At 52.8% G+C, this 27216-nt stretch overlaps 10 protein-coding genes across 10 annotated transcripts; 7 read left to right on the top strand and 3 right to left on the bottom strand.

The window, feature by feature from the left end:
- Window positions 1-166: 166 nt before the first annotated feature.
- Window positions 167-1320, top strand: BDW74DRAFT_184708 (isocitrate/isopropylmalate dehydrogenase family protein; the record flags this gene model as incomplete). The annotated part of the gene is made up of 2 exons (XM_073730878.1): window positions 167-445; window positions 494-1320. The coding sequence occupies exons 1-2, from the start codon at window positions 217-219 to the stop codon at window positions 1318-1320; spliced, it is 1056 nt and encodes a 351-aa protein (XP_073590046.1). The 5' UTR covers window positions 167-216.
- Window positions 1321-6097: 4777 nt separating this feature from the next.
- BDW74DRAFT_142765 (GMC family oxidoreductase) lies at window positions 6098-8092 on the top strand. The gene is made up of 5 exons (XM_073722776.1): window positions 6098-6215; window positions 6269-6643; window positions 6702-6915; window positions 6966-7717; window positions 7799-8092. Exons 1-5 carry the CDS (start codon window positions 6117-6119, stop codon window positions 7823-7825), a joined length of 1467 nt encoding a protein of 488 aa, XP_073590045.1. The 5' UTR covers window positions 6098-6116; the 3' UTR covers window positions 7826-8092.
- On the bottom strand, window positions 8026-11551 carry BDW74DRAFT_184704 (uncharacterized protein; the record flags this gene model as incomplete). Its single annotated transcript, XM_073730877.1, has 8 exons — window positions 8026-8234; window positions 8298-8591; window positions 8708-9236; window positions 9303-9466; window positions 9558-9679; window positions 9929-10595; window positions 10646-11032; window positions 11089-11551. The coding sequence occupies 8 exons, from the start codon at window positions 11549-11551 to the stop codon at window positions 8026-8028; spliced, it is 2835 nt and encodes a 944-aa protein (XP_073590044.1).
- A 956-nt stretch (window positions 11552-12507) lies between these two features.
- Window positions 12508-14291, top strand: BDW74DRAFT_184702 (uncharacterized protein; the record flags this gene model as incomplete). Its single annotated transcript, XM_073730876.1, has 4 exons — window positions 12508-13088; window positions 13141-13261; window positions 13319-13442; window positions 13508-14291. The coding sequence occupies exons 1-4, from the start codon at window positions 12927-12929 to the stop codon at window positions 14289-14291; spliced, it is 1191 nt and encodes a 396-aa protein (XP_073590043.1). The 5' UTR covers window positions 12508-12926.
- Window positions 14292-14437: 146 nt separating this feature from the next.
- BDW74DRAFT_184699 (thiolase family protein) lies at window positions 14438-15734 on the bottom strand (the record flags this gene model as incomplete). The annotated part of the gene is made up of 2 exons (XM_073730875.1): window positions 14933-15734; window positions 14438-14879 (listed from the first exon to the last, which is right to left on the bottom strand). Exons 1-2 carry the CDS (start codon window positions 15694-15696, stop codon window positions 14438-14440), a joined length of 1206 nt encoding a protein of 401 aa, XP_073590042.1. The 5' UTR covers window positions 15697-15734.
- Window positions 15735-16142: 408 nt separating this feature from the next.
- Window positions 16143-18290, top strand: BDW74DRAFT_184698 (ADP-ribosylglycohydrolase family protein; the record flags this gene model as incomplete). The annotated part of the gene is made up of 1 exon (XM_073730874.1): window positions 16143-18290. The coding sequence occupies one exon, from the start codon at window positions 16143-16145 to the stop codon at window positions 18288-18290; it is 2148 nt and encodes a 715-aa protein (XP_073590041.1).
- Window positions 18291-18478: 188 nt separating this feature from the next.
- On the top strand, window positions 18479-20000 carry BDW74DRAFT_184696 (class-II fumarase/aspartase family protein; the record flags this gene model as incomplete). The annotated part of the gene is made up of 2 exons (XM_073730873.1): window positions 18479-18659; window positions 18717-20000. Exons 1-2 carry the CDS (start codon window positions 18513-18515, stop codon window positions 19998-20000), a joined length of 1431 nt encoding a protein of 476 aa, XP_073590040.1. The 5' UTR covers window positions 18479-18512.
- A 533-nt stretch (window positions 20001-20533) lies between these two features.
- Window positions 20534-22291, top strand: BDW74DRAFT_164850 (uncharacterized protein; the record flags this gene model as incomplete). Its single annotated transcript, XM_073726324.1, has 3 exons — window positions 20534-20837; window positions 20933-21615; window positions 21677-22291. 3 exons carry the CDS (start codon window positions 20534-20536, stop codon window positions 22289-22291), a joined length of 1602 nt encoding a protein of 533 aa, XP_073590039.1.
- Window positions 22292-22886: 595 nt separating this feature from the next.
- On the bottom strand, window positions 22887-23450 carry BDW74DRAFT_172778 (uncharacterized protein; the record flags this gene model as incomplete). The annotated part of the gene is made up of 3 exons (XM_073727645.1): window positions 22887-22900; window positions 22961-23189; window positions 23250-23450. The coding sequence occupies 3 exons, from the start codon at window positions 23448-23450 to the stop codon at window positions 22887-22889; spliced, it is 444 nt and encodes a 147-aa protein (XP_073590038.1).
- A 473-nt stretch (window positions 23451-23923) lies between these two features.
- Window positions 23924-27091, top strand: BDW74DRAFT_7510 (FTFMHR domain-containing protein). Its single transcript, XM_073733625.1, has 7 exons — window positions 23924-24110; window positions 24158-24212; window positions 24258-25365; window positions 25411-25533; window positions 25585-25635; window positions 25680-25804; window positions 25849-27091. The coding sequence occupies exons 1-7, from the start codon at window positions 24035-24037 to the stop codon at window positions 26888-26890; spliced, it is 2580 nt and encodes an 859-aa protein (XP_073590037.1). The 5' UTR covers window positions 23924-24034; the 3' UTR covers window positions 26891-27091.
- Window positions 27092-27216: the final 125 nt, after the last annotated feature.

Genomic DNA, 27216 nt, shown 5'->3' with positions numbered 1-27216 from the left:
ACCTAGAGCTTTTTCATGCCCGATAATAGCTTCTCTCCTCGAATCGTCCGGAACGAAATCCTCGAGCGTAATCTGACGCTATTGTTGGAGATCATTGATCGGCTCAACGGATCAGCCGTCGGCAATGGTTCTGCCCGGTCTACAACTAGGAACATAAAAGGACATCGACGTCCTCTGCTTATTGTCGTTACTCAACCTCAGTACTTGTCAGACAAAATGCATAGAATCGCGTCAATTCCCGGCGACGGTATCGGCCCAGAAGTGGTCTCGGCTACCATCCAGGTTGTCAACAAGCTCGCCTCCAAACTGGGCTTCGAAATCGAATTCACCCATATTGCGTGGGGAACCGCCTACTACAAGGAGCACGGCCAGTTCATGTCCGACGATGCTCTGGACGTCCTCCGCAAGTTTGATGCCAGTCTTTTTGGTGCTGTCGGCGATCCCGGTATGCTTTGCTGAGCCTTTAGTATCGCGATAAAGCTAACCTTGCTAGACGTCCCTGACCATCTTTCTCTCTGGGGTTTGCTTCTGAAGATCCGTAGTCCTCTTCAGCTATACGCCAACGTTCGTCCTGTGCGAACTTTCCCCGGGACTAAGAGTCCTCTTAACACAGCCAAGAACGGCATCGACTGGGTGCTTGTTCGGGAAAACTCCGAGGGCGAGTACTGCGGGCAGGGTGGACGGAGCCATCTCGGACACCCGTGGGAAGCGGCTACCGAAGTCGCTGTCTTTACCCGTGTCGCCATTGAACGGATCATGCGGTTCGCTTTTGAGACGGCTCGCTCACGACCACGTAAGAAGCTTACTGTGGTGACCAAGAGCAATGCCATGCGTCACGGTATGGTCCTCTGGGACGAGGTGGCTGCAGAGGTAGCCAAGGATTTCCCGGATGTCGACTGGGATAAGATGCTGGTTGACGCGATGACGATCAGGATGGTCACCGAGCCTGACTCACTGGACACGATTGTCGGGACAAACCTGCACATGGATATTCTGTCAGATCTGGCCGCGGGCTTGGCTGGTTCGATTGGCGTTGCGCCGTCCGCGAACCTCGATCTCACAAGAAAGAACCCCTCGCTGTTTGAACCAGTTCATGGTAGTGCGTTTGATATTACTGGCAAAGGGGTTGCCAATCCGGTGGCCACCTTCTGGTCCGCTGCGGAGATGCTCGCTTGGCTGGGTGAGAAAGAGGCTGCAGAAAAGCTTATGGGGTGCGTTGAGCGCGTCTGCGAGGCTGGCATTTTGACGGCAGATCTGGGAGGAAAGGCAAAGACGCAGGATGTTGTTGATGCTGTTTGTGCGAAGATTGATCAACTATAGTGTAAGAAATATGATTAGTACTTGACACTGGGCAATCGAGTAATTTCCGAGACGCATGTCTGCTCTGTCCCAATTTGGGCCTGCTCGACCCCTCCATTGTACTCGATGAGAAAGGAGAAGACAAATGCTTCCGAGTGGTCTTGATGCTCACCGACTTTACGCCTCCGGTCAGATTCGGATTCAAAAGAAACGAAGTGTGCCTCGCCGTTTCGATTGGTTGGCGTCACATCAGGCTGCATGGCTCCTGCCTCATCGATTATTTTCAGCTGCACGAGATTTCCTCAAGTTTTTCGTTTCTCTCTGCCAGTTCTCGCTACGCAGTTCATGGACATGGTATCTACACGCTTGCAATCTCAGTACGTAGCTCATCAAACTCACCTCCCACCATTCGTTGGGTTAATGAAGCTGAACAAGAGTCTCAGCAGGGCGCCGCGGACCCCGTGATTACTTGCGGATAGGACCATGTCCGAGCGAAGAACGAATACACACGGCGAAATCCCAAACGAGAATTGCGATGAACAACATAGACATGAAGCGAGTCGTGAACATACCGGGTCGGTCGACCGTTACACAGCCGGCTGGATTTGCGCGCTACAGGAAGAGTACGAGAGCGCTTGTCGAATGTTAGACGAGGAACTAGAACATCCAGAAGCGCTTGACGAAAACGACGATAATACATATACCTTCGGTCGGGTTGGACCCCACTGCGTCGTTGTCGGATGTCTTCCAGCAGGACGATATGGAACCAATTCGGCGGCTCGTGTTGTCCGCGATATGGCACGCAGTTTTCCTCGCCTCAGGTTCGCACTGATGGTTGGCATTGGCGGAGGCTTACCGAGCGCAAAACATGACATCAGGCTTGGAGACGTCGTAGTTGGTATGCCAAATGGAGCCACTGGTGGCGTTGTACAATATGACTTGGGGAGGAGGTTGCCCAATGGTGTCTTTCAACGAACCGGTCATCTCAATGCCCCTCCAGAAAAACTACTAGGGGCTATACCCGAGATCCGGAAGCGATGCAACGACCCTAGGTATCCAGATACCATCGCCGAGCATCTCCGTCGCATGGATGACATGCCCGATTATCAACGGCCAACGCATGATCGCTTGTACCGGGCTGAGTACCTCCACCAAGGCGGCGAAAATTGCCATGCTTGCGATACTGATCAATTGGTCCGACGGGAAGAGCGCAAAGGTAGGGCTGTAGTGGTTCATTACGGCACAATCGTGTCTGGAAACTCTGTGATCAAGGATGCGACCGTACGGGACGCGTTCGCAAATTCTGAGCTGAACGCCCTCTGCTTCGAGATGGAAGCGGCAGGACTGATGAATAACGTGCCGTGCCTGCTGATTCGTGGAATCTGTGACTACTCAGACTCTCACAAGAATGACGACTGGCATAAATATGCAGCCCTAGCGGCGGCGGCATATGCGAGGGAGCTGCTTCTTGTTGTGAAACAAAGTAGAGTCATGGCGATCCCTACGTGGGTGGACGAAATCAAGACAGGTACTTACTTACGCTACCCCTTTTGCCAATCCTTCTATAGAATGGCCCAGATTGACTTAATATGCGCTGACACCTTGTTTTCCAGTTATTGCGAGTGTTTCTGGAAACGTACAGGAAGTCCAGTCCTCTTTTGACGAAGAACGATTACGTCGTTGGCTCTCCCCACCAGACCCTTCAACGAACTTCAACGCTGCAATTAGTTCTCTAGAGCCAGGCACTGGTACCTGGCTACTAGGTAGCGAAGGATACAAGTCGTGGAAGCGCGACAGAGGCACACCGATTTGGCTATGCGGTATACCTGGCAGCGGGAAGACCATATTAAGCTCTTCAATCATCCAGGACTGCGCCGGAGTTACTGCCTCCGCGTCCACCTCATTAGTATACTTCTACTTTGATTGTACGGATCCTGGCAAACAGACACCTAGTGCCATGTTACGCTCGCTCATATGGCAACTTGCAGCAGCAAGCTCAGACGCGAAAACAGCCCTACCTGCGCTTTTTGAAGGATGTAATGGGGGCCAAACACAGCCTTCTTTGCATAACCTGCTGCTTACATTCGGCAAGATGCTGAGCAATAAAAAGGACGTTTATATTGTTGTTGATGCTCTCGACGAGTGCACAGAGCCGGGGACTGTCATTCAGTGGATACAATTGTTTTTACGACAGCACAAGAATGCGCTACACTTGTGCGTCTCCAGCAGGCAGGAAAAGGAGATTGAAGGAGCCCTTGAAACGATTGTTCCGAGCGATGGATGGATCATGTTGAATAAGGATAGGGTCAATATGGACATCCGCTCTTTCGTTCGTCGAAAGCTGCAAGTAGACCAGGGACTGGATAAGTGGAAGCTGCTGCCCAACATGCGGGGGAAAATTGAAAGAGAAATAATGAAAAAGGCTGATGGAATGTGAGTAAAGCCTCTATAACCAAAGTCTGAGATAAGGCTGACCCTGTCCAGGTTCCGATGGGCCGTGTGTCAGCTCAACTCTATACGAGAATGCTTAGATCTCCCAATGCTCTTGCAAGCCCCCTTGATCCTTCCCCGGACGATGGAAGAGACGTACTCTAGGATACTTTTGAATATCCTTGGCCGCCACAGGGAGTACGCTACTAGGATCCTCCAGTGGTTGGTCTATGCAACCAGACCCTTACGGATTGAGGAGATAGTCGATGTCATCGCCGTCCGACTGGAAGAAGGAGGGCCCGCATTCGAGCCGCAGAATCGTCTACTGGACGTCAAAGACATCCTAATTATATGCTCCAGCTTTATCACCATCGAGGAATTGGACCAAGGCCGAATAGTCAAGCTATCTCATCTCTCCGTCAGAGACTACCTTGTTTCGGATCAAGCGCAAGCGGTCCTCAGAAGTTCGATGGAAGTGAAAACAGCCAATGCGGCGATAGCTTCGGTTTGCCTCCAGTACATTCTTCACCTCAACAAGGATTTCAGTCCAGACTCAGAGCCCAAAGAGCGGTTTCCACTGATTTCATACGCAGCTAAGCAGTGGCCAGAGCATGCCCGCGCAGCAGGAGCAAGGATGGACAGACTATTACCCCTTCTTGGAACGTTATTCCTCGCCAACGAGGACGCATTTTGCAATTGGGCTCACCTGTATGAGAGCAACGGGTCATCATGGAGGCAAACCAAAGTTCAAATATATCCCGACAGCTCAGCATTGTTCTATGCAACTCTACTCGGGTTACCCAGCGTTGTAAAACTCTTACTCGACAGTGACAAGGATCCAAATGCTTATCACCTGGACGGGGGCACTGCCCTCCAAGTAGCTGCACATCATGGCCATGCAGATATCGCGCAAATACTGTTAGCCCAAGGAGCTGACCCTCACCTCATTGGGAGAAGATTCAAATGCCCTCTCCTGGAAGCGTTGTCTCGAGCACATGAGCAGATAGTGCTGCTTTTGATCGATAACGGTGCGAATCTGGATATATCGTGCGACAAGTATGGCAGCGCTCTGAACATGGCATTGGCTAAAGGGCTTCGTACAGTGGCTCATCGACTACTAGACAAGGGCACCGATCCCAACGCCCACAATGGGCCACTCGGTACCCCTCTTCAGATTGTATCGGAAAGCGGAGATGAAGAAATGCTAAAAAAGCTTCTTGACAGAGGAGCCAACCCAAACATCCATGACGGGGCGACCGACAGTCCCTTGCAGAAAGCACTCTACCATTCCCGTCCACAGATAGTAAGATTGCTGTTGGATGCTGGGGCATACGCCAATCCAAAAATTTGTGGCATGGCTCTGGAGCGAGCGGCGTATGATGGCCGTCTGGACATGGCGCAGACGCTGGTCACAGTAGGTCCTGATGTACATTCATGCAGGGGCCACTATGGCGTTGCCCTGTGGATGGCATCATCCGGGGGCCATGAGCATATTGTCCGTTTACTGCTTGAAAGATGTGCGGATATGCCTCTTGAGTACCTTCAGCTCGCGTATAATTGTGCTACGCAGAGGAATCATGAGGGTGTTGCGCAGATACTCCGCCAGTTACCACAGTACCAGCATCATGCCTGAGCCTGAATCGTTCGCCAAGCTGCTTGACAAATTGCGGACCTGCTAGGCTTTGGTTCACGCAATGCGCAGTTACAAAACGCAGGCCATGCTTTAGGTGTTTGCATACAGGGCCTAGACGATATGCATGAACTACTAGCTTCTTTGCCCTGCGATATCTATTGGTGGGATCATCGTTGTTAAAAATCCCCGAAGCGGCCACCCCTGTCGGTGCTCGCTTGGCCATGACTCCTCCCCGACCCCATCCCCCTTGCTCGTCAGCCCAGCTGATACCCCTGATATTCCTTCGTAACCAGTGGACAACGAGAGAAACATTTGCAACTAGCATTACTGCCATGCGACATATACGAACAACTAGTATTACGAGTCTCGCTCTAGGGCTCAGCTTCATCTCACCAAGTCGAGCTCTGAATAGCGAGTCCGGGCTGCTACCTGCTTACGACTACGTGATCGTCGGCGCTGGGGTCTCAGGCCTCACCGTAGCAAACCGGCTGTCGGAAAATGGAAGCCTCAGTGTTCTCGTCATCGAGGCAGGTGGGTTGTATGGTCACTTCTACCCAGCTTATCTTTACGAATGGCTTACTAACAGTCACAGCGATCAAGATGAGGATTACATCCTAGTCCCCGGGTTGGCTGGGACCGGCATCAGGTCGACATACGACTGGAACTTAACCTATGTGAAAAACCCGGAGCTGGAAATCGCAGTGTTGCCATTCCGCCGGGTAAAGCAGTTGGCGGCTCGAGTCTGCTGAATCGTATGACCTTTGACCGCGGGTCCAAGGCTGATTATGGCCGGTGGGAGATTCTGGAAAATCCCAGTTGGGGCTGGACAGATCTGTTGCCGTTCATCAAAAAGGTATGCATGAGCTCCAAGATAATCCGGTCAATTGCTAATTGCTCCCTACGTAGAGTGAGAAGTTTATTCCCTCGACTAGCGACATCGTCGACGAGTGGAACATCACGTTCGACCCATCAGTCCATGGGACAACAGGGAATGTCCAATCTACCTATGCTCCCTGGATATGGCCCTCGACGAAGTATTTTATCAGTGCGGCTACTCACCTTGGGGTTCGTGTCCCTCATGACGGGGCAAGTGGCAATGCGCTTGGTGGATTTTTTGTTACGCATAACCAGGACCCGGTCACTGCTACTCGGAGCGATGCCCGTAGAGCTTATTGGGACACGGCATCCGAAAGGCCAAATCTCCATTTGGTCACTGGTCAGAGAGTAACAAAGCTCACCAGTAGAGAGATTTGGCATGGAGTAGGTATCACAGGAGTCGAGGTAAGTACACCAGCCCTAATTGTTTCAATGAAGAGAAGAGTGACTAAGTGGTGTCCAGTTCGCGACATCTCCAAATGCACACCGAAGTCATGTCCATGTTCGCAAGGAAGTAGTTCTTGCTGCCGGAGCTATCAACACTCCTCAAATCCTTCAGTTATCTGGAATTGGTGACCCGTCACTTCTCGCTAGACACAACATCTTTACCATCGCTAGCATTCCAGGTGTCGGTCGCAACTTTCAAGACCGTCTCTACGTTCCCGTGGTATTCTCATGTAAGTCACATCCTAGTCATCCGAGTATCTATATTGACCGATACTATTAGTCGACTTCCCTTTAACCCCCACAAACCTCACCACAAACAGCACATTTGCAACCGAATCCTTAGCTCTATACAACGCCAACAAGACGGGCCCCTATGCCGACGCAACGGGAGACTTCCTTGCCTTCCTCCCAACGGCAAACTTCACATCAAGAACGAACGCTATCCACCAGCTTGCCCAATTTCAAAATGCCACACTGTATCTCGACCCGGATACCCCAACCACCTTAGCACGCGGCTACGCCTTTCAGCATGACCTTATCACCACCGGTATCGCTGCTGAAAATGAAGCCCAGCTCGAAACCATCTGGTCAGATGGAACCATCATTCTAGGTCTGCAGCACCCCTTCTCGCGCGGCAGCGTACGTCTCGCATCGTCAGACCCCTTCACGCCACCTTTCGCAGACCCAGCATACCTGCGCAACCCTGTCGACGTCGCTATCCTAGTCAAAGCAATCAAGTACGCGCGGACTTTGGCGCAAACACCCTCTTTAGCGGCGTTCAACCCTATTGAACTCGTACCCGGCGGCAACATTACCTCTGACGCGGATTTGGAGGCGTATATCCGTAGCTCAGTGGACTCTCTTTTCCATCTGTCTGGAACTTGTTCGGTGGGGAAGATTGAACTTGGCGGCGTTGTCGATACGGACTTTAGGGTTCATGGAGTGCATGGTCTGAGGGTTGTGGATGCGAGTGTCTTTCCAATGCTACTGGCCACGCATATCCAGAGCTCGGTTTATGCGCTGGCTGAGAAGGTCAGTCGAGTTTCGTCTGTTTTCTCCCTGTTTATCTATGCTTCTTTGGCTGTTAATGCTGACTGGTGCTGTTTTATACAGGCCGCGGAAGCGATCTTGTCTTCCTAAGTGTTACCACTGCGCAAACGCTCAAAGTTGGCCATGGAGAAATAGACACTGGGCGAGAGCCCTGTTAACCATGAACAGGTGGAAACTCATCTCATGCATCTACCTTTATGTACGTGGTCTATATATACTGTATGTACCATCCCCAAACAATATACAAACCAAGTAGATGCCCCGCAAAAGATCTTGCCCAAAATCAGAATCTAAGCAATAACCCCCTTGCTCCTCAACTCGCCAATCTCTTCTCCAAGAAGCCCAAGCTCTGCTAGGATCTCATCCGTATGCTCCCCCAGCAACGGTGGCGCACGCCGAATGCTCGGCTCTGCATTCGAGTACTTCACCGGTGGGGAGATCACCTTGAGGGGCCCGCAGGCCGGGTGCGCTATTGTTTGGACCATGCCGCGTGCTTGAACTGTAAACACCGCCCAGTTAGAATATCGTCATCGGTGCACGATGAAGAAGAGGATATAAGTACCATGCTCATGCCCCATAGTCCCAAGCACATCATTAACAACAGCAAACGGCAGCCCCGAGCCCTCGAATCTCTTTTGCCATTCGCTTGTCGATACCTTTTTCGTCTCCGTCTCAATCAGGTTCTCGAGAATAGACCGGTTAACAACGCGGTCTGAGTTCGTGAGGAAACGCGCGTCGCTCGCCCACTCAGGTTTGTTGAGACGCACGCAGAGGATCCCAAAGAGCTTGTCGTTTGCGCCGCCGACGAAGATATCTCCGTCGGCTGTGGCGAAGGATTGGTAGGGGACGACGGATGCTGTACGGAACAACCTTAGTTAGCGATCATAACCATAATTCCGAGTTGATCGACACTTCTCTTCCCAACACCCAAGGCACCTCAAGAGGTGAGAAGAGAAGGACAAATAGACATACGATGCGCAGTCCCCCACCTCCCACTATCCCTCTCCCCCGAAACCAGCGGGCCCTGCCCCATATTCGCCAGCGTCGCAACCTGACAATCACTCAGGCAAACATCCAAATGCTGGCCTTCCCCCTTCCCACTCGCCCCATCCTCCCTACTCTGCGCGCGCTGCCACAGCGCGGCAAGAATACTCTGCACGGCATACAATCCCGTCGTGAGATCCGTAACCGCCACACCAACCTTCACCGGCGGCCCGCCTTTACTCCCCGTCAAATGCGCTAGTCCGAACTCCGCTTCGACCATGACGTCGAAGCCGGGTCTGTTGCTGTAGGGCCCTGTCTGGCCGTATCCTGTTATGGATGTGTAGATTAACGACGGATTTATTGAGGAGAGCGTGGCGTAGTCGAGGTTGTACTTTTGGAGGCTGTTGGGGAGGTAGTTTTCGACGAGGATGTCGGCTTCAAGGGCGAGTTTGTGGAGGATGCTCTGGCCGTGGGAAGTGGTGAAGGAGAGGGCTAGGGAGCGTTTGTTGCGGTTTACCTTGGGCGTTTCGTTAGTATTGTTCTTGTTCTTGGATGGGGCCAGGTGGTTGGGTGGGAGAGGTACAGAGAGGTAATACGCGCTCTCGCCCTTTCCTCCTCGGCCGTCGATGTAGGGTGCGTAGGGCGGACCCCAGGCGCGTGTGTCATCGCCGCGGACGGGGTGCTCGACTTTGATTACGTCTGCGCTAGGTTCGTCAGTTCGTTCGGAAGAATGCCGGGTTATGAAAGCTAGGAACTCACCCAAGGTCACCTAGGATCTGGGTGCAGTATGGCTATCGAACCGTTAGCATGCTGTTCGAGGTTTGGGTAGTGGACAGACGTACCCCTGCTAAAACCCGACTCAGATCGAGCACCTTTAGCCCGGCAAGGGGCAATTTTTTGCTCTTGGGTTTACCGGTCTTGCTAGCTGTTGCCAGGCTACGTATTGAGACACCATTGGGTCTGAAGAGACGGAGGGTTCTGTGGGATAATAGCATTGCGCCTGGACTGGATTCTGTGTTGACTTGTAGAAATTAAGTTGAAGCTCTAATGAAAATGGAGAAATTGGGGGAAGCCCCACGTGGGTTCATTTCGACCCCACATTTACCATGCTCTACGGGGATACTATGCGGAGAAAAATTCTTGGAAGCGTTCAGCTGAAAGGGTAAAGAAATTTTATATACACTATTCAAAAACGTAAGGTATCATTACAGCATAGGCTTCAGGTCAGCGGCAACCTTGAAGGGGGCCTCGGTCTTGCTGCGGATCTCGTCCACAGATACGCCCTCGGCGTGCTCAACAAGGGTGAGACCCTCGGTGGTGCTGACCTCAAAGACAGCAAGGTCGGTGATGATCTTGGACACACAGCGGGGTCCAGTCAGAGGGAAAGAGCACTGAGACAGGATCTTGGGGTTGCCCTTCTTGTCGGTGTGCTCCATGGTGACAATAACCTTGGTCTTCTCGGGGTTGGCGACCAGGTCCATGGCACCGCCAACACCCTTGACCTTACCGGGGAGCATGAAGTTGGCGAGGTCACCGTACTGGCTGACTTGCAGAGCACCAAGCATGGTCATGTCAATGCGGCCAGCGCGGATCATGCCGAAACTCTCGTGGGATCCAAACAGGGAAGCACCCTTGCTCAGGGTGACGGTCTCCTTTCCGGGGTTGATAAGGTCGGGGTCCTCCTCGCCGGGCTTGGGGTAGCCACCAAGACCGAGGATACCGTTCTCAGCCTGCAGGAAGACTTCGACACCTTCGGGGAGGTAGGAGGGGGCGATCAGGGGCATTCCGATACCGAGGTTGACGTACATGCCGTCCTCAAACTCTTTAGCGGCACGCTTGACGATACGCTCGCGACGGGCGGTAGCTTCACCAGAGCCTGAACAGTTAGCTTACCAACTTGCAGATCTATAGTTTGTGTGGACTTACCAGCCTGGAGCATCTCGCTAGGGTCCTTGGCGAAGGTGAGCTTCTCAATTTGCTTCTTTTCCGTGCTCTTGATAACCTTGTTGACGTAGATAGCCTGAACGTGGATCTCTTCGGGGCGGAGCTCGCCGACCTCGACGATCTCATCAGCCTCGACGATAGTGTACTTGGCATTCTTGGCCATGGCCTCGTTGAAGTTGTTCTGAGCCTTGCGGAATTGACAGTTGCCGAGCTTGTCGGCCTTGTCGGCCTTGATCAGAGCGTAGTCACCGAAAATCGCTTCTTCCATGATGTAAGATTTGCCGTTGAACTCGCGGGTCTCCTTGGGCTTGGAGTATTCCGCGACCGTTCCGTCCTTGTTGTAGCGCACGGGGAGTTCACCAGTTTGTACTATTACAAAGTAGTATTAGTATCCCTATCTTATGACAATTGATTGGGGTGCCTACCGATAGTTCCATAAGCAGCAGGGGTGTAGAAAGCAGGGACACCAGCGGCACCGGCAGCGCATTTTTCAGCGATGGTGCCCTGGGGGGTCAATTCCAAAGAGAGGTCTCCACTGAGGTACATCTTCTCGAAGACCTTGTTTTCACCAATAAACGAAGCGATCATCTTGCTAATCTGGCCAGACTCGAGCAGCTGGCCGAGACCGGCACCGGGCATACCAGCATTGTTCGAAACGACGGTCAAATCCTTGATGTCGGGGCGGTCGCGCACGGCGTTGATCAGGGTGTTGGGGACACCGGAGAAACCGAAACCTCCAACGAGGATCGTAGCCGGGCCCTTCATGTCCTTGACGGCTTCGGCGGCTGAATTGCATCGCTTGTCGACAGCGGGTCGGGAGCATGAGGCGGAGAATTGCCGCCGCCAGACGGCGAACGGGCGCACAACCGCGGGGACGGGTCGTGCCATTATGGAGATCAACTCTGGGGAGAGAGGAGAGGAAGAGAAAAGACTCGAGGGCGAGGCAATTGGAGAAATAAGAGGAAGACGGGGTGCTCCATATCGGATCGGGGAGTTGCATTCACCCGGCAGTTGCAGTTATCCGGCAAAGAGCCAGCCCGCATCGGATTCGGATGGCCGGGAGAGCTGTCGGCAACGCAGCGGTGCTGACTCGGTACTGACTCATCTTGATGCCTCGACTGTCAGGTGTCAAGCCCCACGGCTGGGGTCCTCGGCTGAGAGCTACTACGTTGACGGGTCGGTTGACTAGGTTGACGGGGTCGGCCCCCCAAAATGTCGCCAAGTCGCACCAAAACACACCAAAGGTTATGGTTAAAAGGACAGGCCACTTTTGCAAGGCTTTTAGCGTATTAGGGGCGAGAGTCTTTAGAGTTAATCAGGGATTTAAGATAAAATGTTAGGGTTAGTAGGGTCAGGGTCCCCAGGAATGCGTTTAAAACGCCTTTAAATAGTGGTTAAAGATGGTGGTGGTAGTTAAAGAAAGTAAATCAAATTCACTATTTAGACACCCTAATTTTGGGGGCGCCACCCGTCAACGTATGGTAGTAAATCTCTCCTCGGCTCCTCTCCATCTTCCTAACCGACCCTGGTCTAGCGTCGACTCCGGAGCATGCGGAGTTTATCTGATGTCGTACTTCATGCTTCATTTTTGCTCTTCACCATAGGCGGAGTATAGCTGCTCCGTCAATGCGCGTCAGGTCGCCGAGGATCCACTCCTCTCGTAGACATGGCGTGGTGCAGGCATAATGGTCTTGATACCTGTCAGAATCTGGAGACTTGGGCGGATAAAGGAATTGTAAAGAGGTCGGAGAGGCACCTATAAGGTCATAACCAGGTTTTCACAATGCTTTTCGTCGATCAGCAAGCCCTGATATATTTGCAGGCTCTTCCGACATGGACTTCGCTGACAATCCAGCGGAGGATAAGTGCTCTCTAGACCACAAAACGATGCTGAGATATCCTCATCGACGACGTTGGGGTGCTCAGGTCACCGAGAGTATTTAAGACGGCTATCTATCTGTCATCATCCCTGCTCTGGAGGATACAAAAAACAAACAACATTGTGCAGGATGCGCAGCTCATACAACCACCAATCAATCAAATGACAGGCATCGCTTAACCGCTGAGTTGCAGCCAGCCAGAGCAGATCGCAAAATATACCTTACAACCGGATGCTCATCTACATGGCGCAGGTGTTGCCATTGAGTTTGTCCGGGGCATCTTATAAATAGCCCCTGGAGGGCTTACCTGGGGTAGCTTCATTAGACTTCTGCTTCTGGATTGTCTACTTCGATTCCCGTTCTCTACCCATTACAAATCCACCATGTCAGACCACGCAGTATCCACAGCAAAGACTGCCCTATCTCAGTTAGCATCCCTTGATGCTTCTGATGCAAAGTCCCACGATGAGATCGTTCGGCAATGCCAATCCGTTGTCGATGCTCTCCAGAGCCCTCTGCAGGTGGCTGGGAATCTGATTTCCAGTGTGAGTACTGATTCAACACCGTACGCATACTGGTCTAATCATGTCCAAATAGATCACGATGTATCCTTCGCTAGTGGCTCTTGAGAACCTGGGAGTCTTCCAGAGGCTCACCCACGGACCGTTGACCGCAGCCCAAATTGCACAGCAGACTGGTGCTGACCATGACCTGGTTGGTAAGTTTCTCCAATACTCTGGCCTACTCAGGTGTTAGACTAACCGATATTCTGTAGTCCGCCTCATGCGAGTTGCAGTAGCTTGGGGCTACATCGCCGAGACAGGCCCGGAGAGCTACATCGGAACGGCTGCCTCAAATGTCCTCGCGCACCCCTCCTTTGCAGCGGGCCTCCGTTACTGGTACGTACACTCCCCTTTATCTTTCATTCAGCCCATGAATCAGAATATACTAAGTCATAAACCAGCCACGTTCTCTGCACAAGCACCCACAACCTCCCAAAATTCCTCAAAGAAACCAACTATGTCAACCCAACCGGTGGCAAAGATGGCCTTTTCCAGTATAGCTTCCAAACAAAGCTTGAACACTTTGAATGGAACACCTTGCATCCCGAGCATGAGCGTGACTTTGACATGTTCATGACGATCCCGCGGACCTCTGGCGCGCCCTGGCCGACCCAGTTCAACGCTGCGAAACTCATATTCGAAGATGGCGTGACCATTAACCCTACCGCTCCGTTGTACGTCGACATCGGCGGCGGATACGGACAGGACCTGGCGCATGTCAAGAAAGAGCTGCAGTCGTTCCCTTACACATTGAGCAACGGACAACTGGTCGTCGAAGACCGGCCTGCTGTTATCGATGATGTTCCGGCCGACATGCGCGATGAAAGCTTTACCTACGTCAAGCATGACTTCTTCAACCCGCAGCCTATAAAGGGAGCACGTGTGTACAGTTTCAAGACGGTGCTGCACAACTGGGCTGATGACCAGGCGGTTGAGATCTTGAAGAATACCGCGCAAAGCTTCACGCCGGGATACTCGAAGCTCTGGATTCTGGACAGAGTCGTTCCTGAAACCGGAGCTGACAAGGTCACTGCGTGGCAGGATATGATCATGATGGCCACCCTTGGGGCACTTGAGAGGACAAGAGAACAATGGGCGCAGCTTTTGGCAAAAGCTGGTTTGAAGATCGTTAGTGTGCAGACTATGCCTGACCACTTCGGGTTGATCGAGGCTATGCTGGCGTAAAGTTTTCTCGTATCAAGTGCCTCTCCGCTCCGATTTGATGTATTTCGCTACGACTTAGTGCTATAGAACGAAATAATGCTTCCATATACAACGATTATATACAATCTCTCAACTACATGGTACCGTCCAAAATCAAGGTAGGACGCTTATTCCCTTACAAACAAGCTTGCAACACCCATTCCCGTACTGGCACACATACTCACAATGCCAACCTCCTTATCACTCCTCTCTAGCTCCGCAAGTAGGGTAGCTGTCTGTCTCGCTCCTGTCGCGCCAATCGGGTGTCCCAGCGCAATGGCTCCTCCGTTCGGGTTCACCTTGGCCATGTCAATGCCCAGCTCCCTGATACAGTGGATACTCTGGCTCGCAAAGGCTTCGTTCAGCTCAAAGATATCTACATCGCTCTGCGAGATACCAGTGTACTTGTACAGCTTCCTGATTGCGTCGATAGGCCCGACGCCCATTTCATCTGGAGCACAACCTGCAACTTGCGTTCCTGCGAAGCGAGCGATAGGCTTGTACCCGTTGGCTTCAGCCCAAGCCCGGCTGGCCAGAATTGTGATGGATGCACCGTCGGATATTTGAGACCTGAGTACAGTCAGCATCCAACATAATCAAATATGGTGGTCAGGTGAACGTACGAATTCCCAGCAGTAGAAGCACCCCCCTCAAGAACCGGCCTCAACGCCGCCAACTTCTCAACCGTAACGCCCTTTCTCACCCCATCATCCCTCTCCACAACCTCAAACGCCTCCTCCCCCGTCTCAGAATCCACCCTCGTCGCATTAACCGGCACAATCTCCCTAAACCTTTCCTCCTCCTGCGCAAGCACGGCCTTCCTCTGACTCTCCGCCGCAAACGCATCCTGCTCCGCCCGACTAACCCCATACCGTTGTGCAACATTCTCACTCGTCACCAACATCGGCAACAGACAATCCGTCGCATCCTTAACCCCACAACCACTCAAAAACGGACTCACATCCCTCGGAATCCCCCGGCTGGGGTTATAATTCCGACTCATGCTCTCCACGCCCCCCGCAATGCCCACCTCGATCTGACCCACCGCAATCGCATGCGCAATATGCGTTATCGCCTGTAAGCTGCTACTGCACTGCCGATTAACCGTGTGGAACGTTGTCTTGCGCGGATCAAATCCCGCGGCATTTAGTGCTGTGCGTCCTGTTTTCGCAAAACCGAGTTCTGCGAGAACGTTGCCGATCAGCACGTCGTTTATGCTGTCGGGGGAAATATTTGCGCGTTGGAGGGAGCCTTGCAGCACGGGGATTAGGATGTCTTCTGGGTAGCTGTCTCGGAAACCGCCTTTGAAGGCGCGCGTTATGGGGGAGCGCACGGCGGAGAGGAGGACGATGTCTTGGGGTGTCTTTTTTAGGGCGTTGCGGAACATGGTCGCTGTGTATGTATGTATGGAGGAGAAGAGGTAGGTAACGATAAAAATGATGAAAGTCAATATCAGGTGTAGGAGTTTACTGGGGCTGGTGATCGTGCGGGGAAGCTTGGAAGTCAAGTGTGGGGTCGAGCTGCCCCATGCGCTTATCTCCGGATCTCCGTGGGTATACTAGAAGATGGGTTAACGAGGAAATATGTATTGATGATTCATTTCCCAAGATACTATCTACGTAGATACTTGCCTCTATCTCTTGGGCTGATGCCTGGGAGACCCCTCTCAGCCGAAGTCTCCTGGCTCAAGGTCAATGAGAAAAGACCGGTGCCTGATGGGGCCACCGTCATTTGTACCACCTTCGAAGAAAACCCCCGCAAACAACGGAGTTGCATTGTGCAACTCTCTGTGGCTTCCTCAGTACCCTAGACGAATCGAGAAGTTGATGAACGATGACTTCTACACTTCAAGCACCCCGACCCCTCCCAGCAGATTACCTGGAACGGGTCTACGCCGGCGTCCTAGGAAAACTAGTAGGCGTCTACATGGGCCGCCCCTTCGAAGGCTGGACATACCAACACATCCTCGCGGAGCTGGGCCACATACACTACTACGTCAACGACAAATTCAACGAGCGGCTCGTTGTAACGGACGACGATGTCTCCGGAACCTTCCAGTTCATTCGGGCGCTCGAAGAACACGACATCTCCGACGATATCACCTCCGAAGAGATCGGAAAGACATGGCTTAACACGGTGATTGAAAACAGGACTATCTTTTGGTGGGGAGGACGGGGCGTGTCAACGGAACATACTGCATTCCTGAACCTCAAAAGCGGCCTCCCTGCGCCGCGGAGCGGATCTAGTCTGACAAACGGCAAGACCGTGTCTGAACAGATCGGTGCGCAGATATTCATTGATGGCTGGGCTCTTGTGTCACCGGGGGCACCAGTGCAAGCGGCAAAGATGGCGCGGGCTGCTGGTTCTGTTAGCCACGATGGAGAGTCCGTGTATGCTGCTCAACTGTGGGCCGCCATGGAGGCCGAAGCTTTCTTGTCGAAGGATATCAATTACCTCCTCGATATCGGGCTATCGGTAATACCGGAGAGTTTGTTGGTAGCCCGCGTTGTTCGCGAGGTGCGCGAGTGGTGTAAAGTGGACGGCAACTGGCTCAAGACAAGGGAGCGCATCGAGAGAGTCTATGGATACGACAAATTCCACGGCGTCTGCCATGTCATCCCCAACCATGCGATTATGATAATGACTGTGATCTACGCCGGCCATGACTTTGATGAAGCGATGCATATTGTCAATACGTGCGGCTGGGATACAGACTGCAACGCGGGTAATGTGGGCTGTTTAGTGGCTATCATGCTTGGCCTGGCGGCTTTTGATGGAAAGTATGATTGGAGAGGGCCGCTAGCTGATCGTGCGCTGCTCTCTACGGCTGAGGTAGGTTATTCTGTCAATAATGCCGCCAGGATAGCCATCGACATCGCCAACATCGGCCGGCAACTGGCTGGACATGTCCGTCTTCCACCGCCGAAAGATGGTGCTCAGTTTCACTTTACACTACCTGGGAGTGTACAAGGCTTCGAAGTCATGGCTCCAGAAAGTGACAAGGTCATGGTGAAGCAACTATTTGGGAAAGACGGAAACTCTGGCCTGGCAATCCACCTCCACGCCTTAACCACTCCAGTTGAAATATCGACCCCCGTTTTTGGCTCGTCTGAGGAGTTAGAGATGACCATGTACGAGTTCGTTGGCTCGCCCCTCCTCTACCCCGGCCAAACAGTCTGCGCCAAGTTCCGAAGCACCATCCCACTCGGTGCAGCCAGAATCGGACTGCGACTGCAAGTATTCGGCGAGAGCGACAGCACCCGGATCCTCGATGGGTCGCCCGCAACCGTTCTCTCCAGAACACTGCAATCGCTCACATGGACTATCCCGGATGTGACCGATGGCCGACCAATCCATAGAGTCGGGCTGTACATTCAGCCGACGACTGAGAGCCCTCTCGTTGGAACCATTTGGCTAGATAGTCTGCGCTGGGACGGCGCACCACGCCTGGTCTTCCGCCGGCCCTCATCTCCAAGTCTCGTCCGTGGCCAAGCATGGTATCGCTCCTGGATCAACGGCGTGAGCAAGCTCCATACCGACATGGACTCCCACTCGTTCATCCTATGCCAGGACACGGGTGAAGGCATCGCCATGTACGGCACAAAAGAGTGGACGGACTACCGGGTTTCTGTGCCTAAACTAAAGGTCAACCTCGGTGCGCCGGTGGGCGTGGCACTTCGTGTGCAAGGACTGAACCGGTATTACGCGTTGCTACTCACCAACACCAATTCCGGTGGGCGTCGTATGGCGCTCGTCAAGGCGAAGGACGAGGGTAGGATCACGCTTGCTTCGGTGCCTTTTGAGTGGGCACTCGATGGAGAGTATGATTTTGTGCTGGAGGCTCAGGGAGATACTATCCTCGGGAGGATAAATGGGGTGGAGCTAACGGCTTCAGATAATCAGTATCCTGGAGGGGGTGCTGGATTGGTAGTTACTGAGGGGGCTATTTGTGTTGATTCTGTTGAGATATCTCCCTTGTGAGTCTCGTTGATGAGCATGGTCTCTCAGTGATCAGGACACCCAGAAAGTATACCAATCTCATGACATGCCATCATCAGATGTAGCGTCGTGCGGGGATGAAGCTACCTAGGTATCCAAGCCCCACGCGTAAACAGTGGGGCCCCAGACTCTCTCAGGCCGTATTTCAATCGCGACGTCAAATCAACAGCTCACTCTTGACTACATCCCTTAACCAAAACCACCATGTCCCTTCTCAAACAGCTCTCCCGCCTCCCCCGTACACCCCTCCGCATCACCCCAATCGTCATCCCCAAGCGAACCATCGGCTCCGTCAGTGCCATTGACTCCACCATTTTTCGTACCCTCTTCGGCACAGAAGAAATCCGCAAGGTATACCTACCTCCAATATCCATCCAAACAAGCAACAACATCAACTAACAGAGGTAGGTCTTCGACGACGACGCCTACATAACGCGCTGCATCGAAGCCGAAGCGGCTCTCGCCCGCGCCCAATCAAAATGCAACGTCATTCCCTCGCACATCGGCGCCCTCGTCACAAAGCAAGCACTCCCCTCGTCCCTAGACATGGAGCGTCTCCGCAAGGAAACCGAGATAGTGGGATACCCGATCCTCCCGCTCGTCCGGCAACTCTCCGCCATGTGCGGCGAAGACGCAGGGAAATACGTGCACTGGGGCGCGACAACGCAGGATATCATGGATCTTGCGTCCGTGCTGCAAATGAAGCAGGGACTTGATATTGTGGAGAAACTGCTAGACGACGTTATTGCTGTTCTACGTGGACTATCTGTTCAATATAGAGACGCGCCCATGGCCGGACGCACGCATCTCCAGCATGCGCTCCCCGTGACATTCGGGTATAAATGCGCCGTGTGGCTGTCGGGTTTCCAACGGCATGCCCAGCGCCTAAAGCAACTCCGCGAGCGCACGCTGCTTGTACAGTTCGGCGGTGCTGCAGGATCCCTTGCCTCGCTGGGCTCCGGCGACGACGGCCTCCGCGTCCGCAAGGCACTAGCCGACGAACTAGGCCTCACGAACCCGCCGATAACATGGCACGTTGCGCGCGACGGCGTCGCAGAAATCACAAACTTCCTTGCGCTTCTAGGCGGGTCAATGGGGAAGCTCGCACTCGACGTAATCATCATGTCCTCCAACGAACTCGGCGAAGTCTCCGAGCCCTTCGTCCCGCACCGCGGCGCCTCAAGCACAATGCCGCAGAAGCGCAACCCCATCTCCTCAGAAGTAATCCTCGCAGCCTCGAAGCGCCTCCGCTCAAACGCCTCCCTCGTGCTGGACGGCATGGTCGCGGACTTCGAGCGCGCCAGTGGACCCTGGCATCTCGAGTGGATAGCCATCCCCGAGAGTTTCGTTCTTGCCGTGGGGGCGCTCGAGCAAACGAAGTTCGCGCTGGGTGGGCTTGTTGTGCATGAGAGGGCTATGTTGCGCAATCTGCATTCTACAAAGGGCCTGATTGTGGGGGAGGCGGTGATGATGGGGCTCGCGCCGTTTGTGGGGAGGCAGAGGGCGCATGATATTGTCTATGAGGCTTGTCGGGCGGCGATTGAGAGGGGGGGAAGCCTTGAGGAGGAGTTGATGCAGAATGAGGAGGTTATGGGGAAGATGGGGGCTGAGAGGGTGAGGGAGTTGTGTGATCCGGTTAATTATTTGGGGGCTTGTGGGAGGATGGTGGATGATGTTTTGGCGGTTGATTAGATTGGGGTACTACCATGGGATGCCCTGGTATAGGTGTATATAGGCAGAGTACCTAATAGGGTATTAAGGTGCAGGGTGTTCACTGTCCCACAATGTTCCTATACTACGAAACATCTACGCCCTAACAACCCCAGATTCTGATATAGCTCTCCACATAGCCCTAGCCCCGCAAATTCAGGGGCCAACCCTCATGGAAATCATGAGATCCTGAGATTAACCCACATGGAGCTGGGCTTCATGAACTGTCCCCGCAATCTACCATGCAGGATTAAGCTCATGTGGGCTAGAGCAGGAGACTCCCCATCTGGAGCAGCTCTGCTCCACAACCATACATCCATCCTCAGGTACCACATGCACTCCATACTCCATATTCTACATTATGTAGAGGGGCCATGGTCATACCATTGCATCTCATGTCTATATCTACTCCCCTGAACACCGGACGACCAACCTCAAGACGCCACTGACTATCCCACAACAACTCAGTCACAAACCTATCCCATTCTCAACACCACAACCTGTTAACCACCAAAATGACATTCCCACCCCCTCTAATCCCGCGTCATCCCCTCACAGACTTCCGCCACATCTTCCACTACACCGACACACAAACCCGCAGTCCAACGCGCCCCAACGACCCCTACACCTACACCCCGGGCTTCGGCAACAGACACCAGTCCGAGGTGATACCCGGTACACTGCCCGCGGGGCAGAATAACCCGCAAGAGCCGCGGTTTGGACTGTATACCGAGGGGATCACGTACTCGGCGTTTACGGCGCCGAGGAGGGAGAATGCAAGCACGTATCTTTATCGGGTGAGGCCGGCTTCTGCGCATGGTGCGTTTATTCTTTTCTTTACTGTGGGACTTTGGGGAGGCGGAGTTAAATGGAAGTGGAGGTGCAATGGAATGCTAATGTGCGTGGTACGGCAGATGGGTATACGACGGACATTGAACATAAATCAGATATCGAGAATGGCCTGTTGACCCTGAATCCACGGCTGCATATACTTCCCTCGCAAGGCGAATGGGCGCCCTTCCCGCTTCCCGACGAGAAGAAAGACGGTAAAGTTGACTTCGTCGATGGCCTGCATACGCTTGGTGGAAGTGGAGATCCGAATCTGCGTGAGGGGATTGCCCTCTACGTGTTCATGGTGAACGCGGATATGGACCATAGGGCGTTCTGCAATACGGACGGGGACTTTTTGATTGTGCCGCAGCTTGGAAGCTTGGATATTCAGACGGAATTGGGCATGCTGTTTGTTCAGCCGGGAGAGATCTGTGTTGTACCGAGGGGGGTGAGGTTTGCTGTTAGACTGGGGAAGGAGGCGGAGCAGGAAGGGTATTCTAGCGAGGGTGATGTGGGTAGGGGCAGGGGGTATATCGTCGAAATTTGGGGGTCTAGGTGGGATCTACCCGACCTTGGACCATTGGGTGGTCATGGCCTGGCTAATCCACGGGATTTCTTGCATCCCGTTGCGCATATTGACGACCTCGATACTCTGCATGAGAGTTGGACTATCGTCAATAAGGCGAATGGAAGCCTGAACGTCATCATGCAAGACCACAGCCCGTTCGATGTGGTTGCGTGGCATGGGAATGTCGTTCCTTACAAGGTGCTTTTCCCACTTACCCACCACCCCTTGTCAGAAGTTAACGTTATCTGATGATGGACAGTACGACCTAACAAAATTCTCCTCCCAAAACGCCACCTCGATCGACCACACCGACCCATCCATAAACTGCGTTCTGACGGCCGCCTCTCGTGACCCTCACACCCCCCTCGCCGACTTCCTCTGGTTCGGGCCCCGCTGGGACGTAGCCTCGAATACCTTCCGGCTCCCTTACTTCCACCGCAACGCTGCGACGGAGTTCCTGGCATCCTTGTATGGAAATGGCCTAGGCCGCTCTGAGGACTTCCTGCCTGGGGGTGGAAGCGTTGAAGTTGCTCATACGCCGCACGGGAACTTTAGTAGAGAGTATGTGTGGGAGAACCGAGTGCAGGTCAATGAGCCGAGGAGGATTCTGGAAGACCAGATGACTATCATGGTCGAGAGTAGCCGGAGCTTCCTGTTCACGGAGTATGCGGTTTCTGGGTGCGGTGTTTTCAAGAGCCAGGGCACGGATCCGCGGGTTTGGGATGCGCTGCCTGATAAGTTCTCTTCGTATCCGAACATCAGGGGGATATTGGCCGCGGTCAAAAAAGAAAAGCAGGAAAGAAAGAAGAGACTGGACGCTTGGTATGATGATGAGCGGTTGGCCGAATTAGCCGGTACTCCCAAGCCCGAATAGGCGGCTAGAAGTTGAGGCTCATAGCTGTCAATCCAGCTTTGTATGCATGCCGTATATAGCGAATCTGGATCTTTGTAAGTGATTCGAAATGTGGCTTCTCCATCATTGCTGGTTGTTAGTAGGCGCATATTCTGGATTATGACCAGGATGATTTAGGGTCGATCTCGTCTTATGTCTTAGGACTAGCCATCCGTCCTTGTTTCTTCTGCGAACCCCGGTGCCCTATACGCGCCATTAAAGCCCCGGTCTGTTCCGAGTTCGCGGGTCCCTTGATCCATGCTTTTGATATCTTGTTGCATATTTCTCTGGGGGGGTATTTCCAGCCCAATCGTCTTTGCTTGTTCCGCACAAAGCTCTGCCAGATTTAGCGCCTGGAAGTAGGTGTTGGATCGATAAAAACAAGTGATTCGTCCTTGCCTCTCTCACGGAAGTCGGCACAGAATGCTTCATTGTAATCCTGTAACAACTTTGTGTCAGTTGTGCCGTCCAATACAAGATTCTCTTCCCCCCATTCTTCGGAGAGATCCATTCCATCGACCAGTTCCTGAAGCTCCTTGATATCGATTGCGCGCTGCATGAAAATATCAAGCTTAGGTTAGGGAATTCCACCTATAAATTAGTTAGACAGAGCGTCACTTTCATTGATTGGCAAAATAAGAGAATACATACCAAGACTCCACACGAGGTTTTCCGGTTTACATTCAAGGTGCGCGTAACTCTCGGGAACAACTTGCCGGAAACTGATCCTGCCCTTTTGCTTGAAGCGGGGATACTTGTGGTTCATTAAAGAGGGCGACTTGAGAGATAGAGGGCCACAGGGTTTCAACAGATCTTCACGAGATTCAAAGGCCGCGACTGCACCATCGAAATCCATATTTAGAATACATAGAACTCGGCCCTGGACTAAATGTCAGATGACGCCACTTGTAATCATCGTTGTTGAAGTGATAGAGCTTACACTGGTCACCCGGGGCGCACCAAAGTATATGAGTGCTGTTATCTGAATGACACAGAACGTAATTCCAGCTTTCTCCAAGATAGAAAGCACCTCCAGTACTTCTTGCGGAGAGGGTAAGCTGTCGCCGGGGTCCCCAGCCGCAAGTGGATCAAATATAGGGCTGACAAAAGCAGCTCCTAGTTCGAACTGGATGTCTTCCATATCAACATTCTCTCATTGTACAGGTTCATGAGAAGTAAAGGGCATCAGCTCTAGAGTAGATCGTGGTTGATAAAGGTTAGGCCGGCAGTTGGCAATTGCCGCGACTCCACTTTCCGAGCCTTCGATGATCAGCAGCTTTTCCCTCTTCGGTTCTTAATAATAATTAGCAAGCTGTAATGTTGAGCTGGACAGGCTTGCATGTATACCGGTGTATGCTCGGATTTGCCGGGCAGATTGCATTTTACTTCAAAGGCGCGACTCAAGTCCCTGAAGTAATACGGCCGTGTCCGATTGGCCCAAGTCCTCCCCGGAATACGGTACGAAACCCCGGATCTCAGCCAAGCCACTGGCGCACCCCGTACTTTACCGGTCCTGTACGATGATTAATTACGGGTGGCCGCGGCTTTCCCCTCACCGTGACCCCGGCCGGCTTCCTCTTCAACGTTTTGCACCATCCAAGTCTTTCAACCACCCGCCAACCCGGAGATTCGCTGTCGCCTAATGATTCTTGATCGCATGCGCAGCGATATGCATCCAGGCTCCTAAGTCAATCCACACTATTCTCCTCGCCTCCGCGGGTCATCATGGTTATCAGAAAGTGCAACATCTGTGACCGTCGCTTTAAAAAGACCGAGCATTTCAAGCGTCATGAACGGTCGCGTTAGTCTTGCAGTCCTGTCTATGAGATCTCCACTGACATGTTCCAGACACCAAAGAAAAGCCGTACGAGTGCAGCGTCTGCCATAAACGATTCTCCCGCAGGTGGGTAAGCTTCGAGATACACAAACTCCGATGCTGATTATGTAGTGATGTGTTGAGTCGCCATGCCAAAGGACACAGTGCAAATGGTACAGCAGCGAACGCGAACCAAGCGCAAAATAAACCGCGCGCTCCGTCAGCCTCCCAGCCCTCCAATCCTCCTCAGCCAACGCCCGCTCCAATCGACTCCTCCCGCTTCCTTCCGATGGACGGCGATACTCATCCCTCTCACGGTCTCCCTGTTGCGCCGCGCGATATCTCGCTCTCCAGCCTTCCGCAGGCCCAGTCTTCGTCGTTGGACTTTCTCGCCGATATCTCCGCTCACCATGGCCGAACCGAGCCGGACGTCGGCTCCATGATGGTCGAGGAACAGCAGACTTATTTTGGATGGAACGAGATGCCCGCTCCCCCGCCGCCTCAACCTGTCGCTGCTCCCTCGTCAGACCAACAGACCTACCGAACGCCGATGTTTGATGCTATGCCAAACGACATGCTGCAGTTTTGGTTGGAACCACGCGGTGACACGGGTTCGCATCACGGGTCGCTTGACATGCTAGGAGAGCCGAGCTTCAGCCTCATGGGAGATAATGTTGCGATCACTCCGGAACAGCAGGCCCAACCCCAGCTTAATGAGCTCAAGAACAAGCAGACCGGTGATATTCCGAACGAACGCTTCGCAAGAGTCCAACGGTACTGGGTGGCCCCTTCGAACACCACCGGGAGGCTCATGAACACCCTCTGGCGGGATATAGCCATCAGTGACGTTGACAATATCTTCTCTTTCCCTTCATCGCAGTCTTTTAGCAGTCCATCAGGGCTGCTTCCGGGGTCGCGATACGGCCTCGATGAGGAATGCCGTCACCAGTTACAAGCGGCCTTCGGAAACCTACACAACAGTCAGTTACCTTCGCCAAATAGTGCACTATCACCCACATCATCGACATTCCCGGGACGCCAGAGCTTCCCTCCAGCCGAAATACTGGACATGGCGCTCGATTTGTACTTTCGCAACTTCCACCCGCTTGTTCCTTTTGTTCACGTCCCGACTTTTTCCGCGAAAAACACTCGTCTTCCAGTGCTGCATGTCATGTGTCTCATTGGCATGATCATGCTGGGGACGAAGGGAACGACAACTTTCGTCATGAAGAACTTCTCCGTAAGTACGTTATCGCCGTGACTTACTTGTTACTAACGTTGGTAGTATGTTCTCGAGAGAATCACTGCGGACTTAGCGAGATGCTCTGTGGGTGTTGAGAACACACTTGGAACCATGAACACATTTGCAGCCGCTTTCCTCTTCCTTAATCTAGCGGCAATGACCGGGGTAAGCTCGACCCTGGTCTTCTGTCAGATTGTGCTTGGCTAATCAGATCAGGAAAAGGAACATCTCGAGAAGTCGCAGATGCTTTATGTCAACCTCATTTCGGTATGTCAGTCTCGTTCCTAGTCACCCCGTATCTAACAGGAAAGATTGCGCAACGACATGGTCTCTTCGCAGCTACTGAAGGTCAAATACTTGACATAACCCTCTTCGAGGCGGTGCCGGATATTGATGTCAGGTGGAAGACGTGGTGCAAGGTGGAAACTGTCAAGCGGTACGTTTCTCCTACCACTTACCTATCAGTCTCTGACCAGTTAGGTTGATCACTGGGCTCCTGCTATTGGACTCGTGGTACTCTTCATTCTTATCAACCAGCCCAATTACTGTACCCGACTCGATTCAGCTAATTCTACCGTGCAATGAAGGCCTCTTTCGGGCAAATGGCTCAATGCGTTGGATCCAGTTAGTCCGCAGCGGCAAGCGTTTATTGATGCCAACAGTAATGGCACCTTCGGAAAACGTCACCATACCCGCATTGGAAAATCCCGTCGACGACTTTTGCATTCACGGCGTATTGGCCATGGTCCAGCTCCGGTTGTCTGAAGCGTACCATCGCCTCTTATCAAACAGAGCAAGCTACCCCTTTGCGCCATGCCATACGTACGCAATGGACGGGCGCGCAAGATGCTTACCGTCGCTCCAGCTGCAAATAGCAGACAAATATGGCGAAGTCCTCGAGCGCCTAAACCCCAATGCTGCCATTATGTGGCACAACATCTGCATGACTTTAACAGCAGATACCCAAATTTTCGACCTAGCCGCCGGTCGCGCAGGAGCAGGGCCCGCCAGGAAAGCATTAGATGACATTGCGACGTGGTCGCAAACGCCTGCAGCCAGGCGAGCATGTCTCCATGCCGCGCACATCTACAAAGCAATGACCAACCGAAAAGCATCGGACCACACAATGTTCCACTCCGTCTTTTCCCTCTTCTCTGCAGCGCTCGTCCTAGGTCTGTACATCTTTATGGTCCCCAGCCCCAGCGAGCTCCAGGTTGGTGGAACATCCATCGAGCTCCTGGACGACATCGACTGGGAACGTGTCGGGACAGAAGGGTTCACCAGTTTCATGGAGCCACGCGGTACGCAAACGTTCACGCCTTCGGACGATCCAGCAGTCAATTTCATCCGAAACGGTGGAACGGTCTATTTCCGCGGTGTGCCCTTCCAGGGCGGGTACCAGTCTGCACGGCGCATTCTGTTAGACTACGCGGGTCTCCTCAAGGACGCAGGGAAGTGGAGCGTACGCAAGTTCTCGTATGTTCTCCATATCATGAGCGATGTGCTCATGGAGGTTGAGTAGGGGCAATGTATTAGGGTCGGCGATGCTGGACGTCGCCACCGTCTACAGCACGGCTGCTAGTTATGGAGCACCGGCATCAAAATTTCAGAAAGTGCGTCTAGCTGGCTGGACGTCAACCGTTTTAATGACTTCTTACGGCCCCTATTGTATGAATATATTATATATGATACCACCCAAAAATGCTAACTTTGTTGACTATGATGGCCTTCTGCGTAACGTGCTCCTCTCAACTGCTATAAACTGATTGTCATCAATATGATCTCCAAAAATTTCAAACTACGTTCTTATATCTTCCGCCATGTTTCATCTAGCTTCCTCAGGGTAAT

Source organism: Aspergillus multicolor (assembly GCF_047715735.1).
Source record: "Aspergillus multicolor strain CBS 133.54 unplaced genomic scaffold BDW74scaffold_1, whole genome shotgun sequence".
In the NCBI taxonomy this organism is placed as follows: domain Eukaryota; kingdom Fungi; phylum Ascomycota; class Eurotiomycetes; order Eurotiales; family Aspergillaceae; genus Aspergillus; species Aspergillus multicolor.
This window is presented reverse-complemented; position numbering and strand designations above follow the sequence as displayed.

What these genes read in the sequence shown, in the direction of transcription:
- BDW74DRAFT_142765 (XM_073722776.1), top strand. Translation starts at nt 6,117, where the DNA reads ATGACCTTTGACCGCGGGTCCAAGGCTGATTATGGCCGGTGGGAGATT. An exon ending in TGTTGCCGTTCATCAAAAAG is followed by an intron (nt 6,216 to 6,268) that starts GTATGCATGAGC and finishes CTCCCTACGTAG; the next exon opens with AGTGAGAAGTTTATTCCCTC. An exon ending in TTTATGCGCTGGCTGAGAAG is followed by an intron (nt 7,718 to 7,798) that starts GTCAGTCGAGTT and finishes TGTTTTATACAG; the next exon opens with GCCGCGGAAGCGATCTTGTC.
- BDW74DRAFT_7510 (XM_073733625.1), top strand. Translation starts at nt 24,035, where the DNA reads ATGGTTATCAGAAAGTGCAACATCTGTGACCGTCGCTTTAAAAAGACC. An exon ending in CATAAACGATTCTCCCGCAG is followed by an intron (nt 24,213 to 24,257) that starts GTGGGTAAGCTT and finishes CTGATTATGTAG; the next exon opens with TGATGTGTTGAGTCGCCATG. An exon ending in ATCTAGCGGCAATGACCGGG is followed by an intron (nt 25,534 to 25,584) that starts GTAAGCTCGACC and finishes TAATCAGATCAG; the next exon opens with GAAAAGGAACATCTCGAGAA.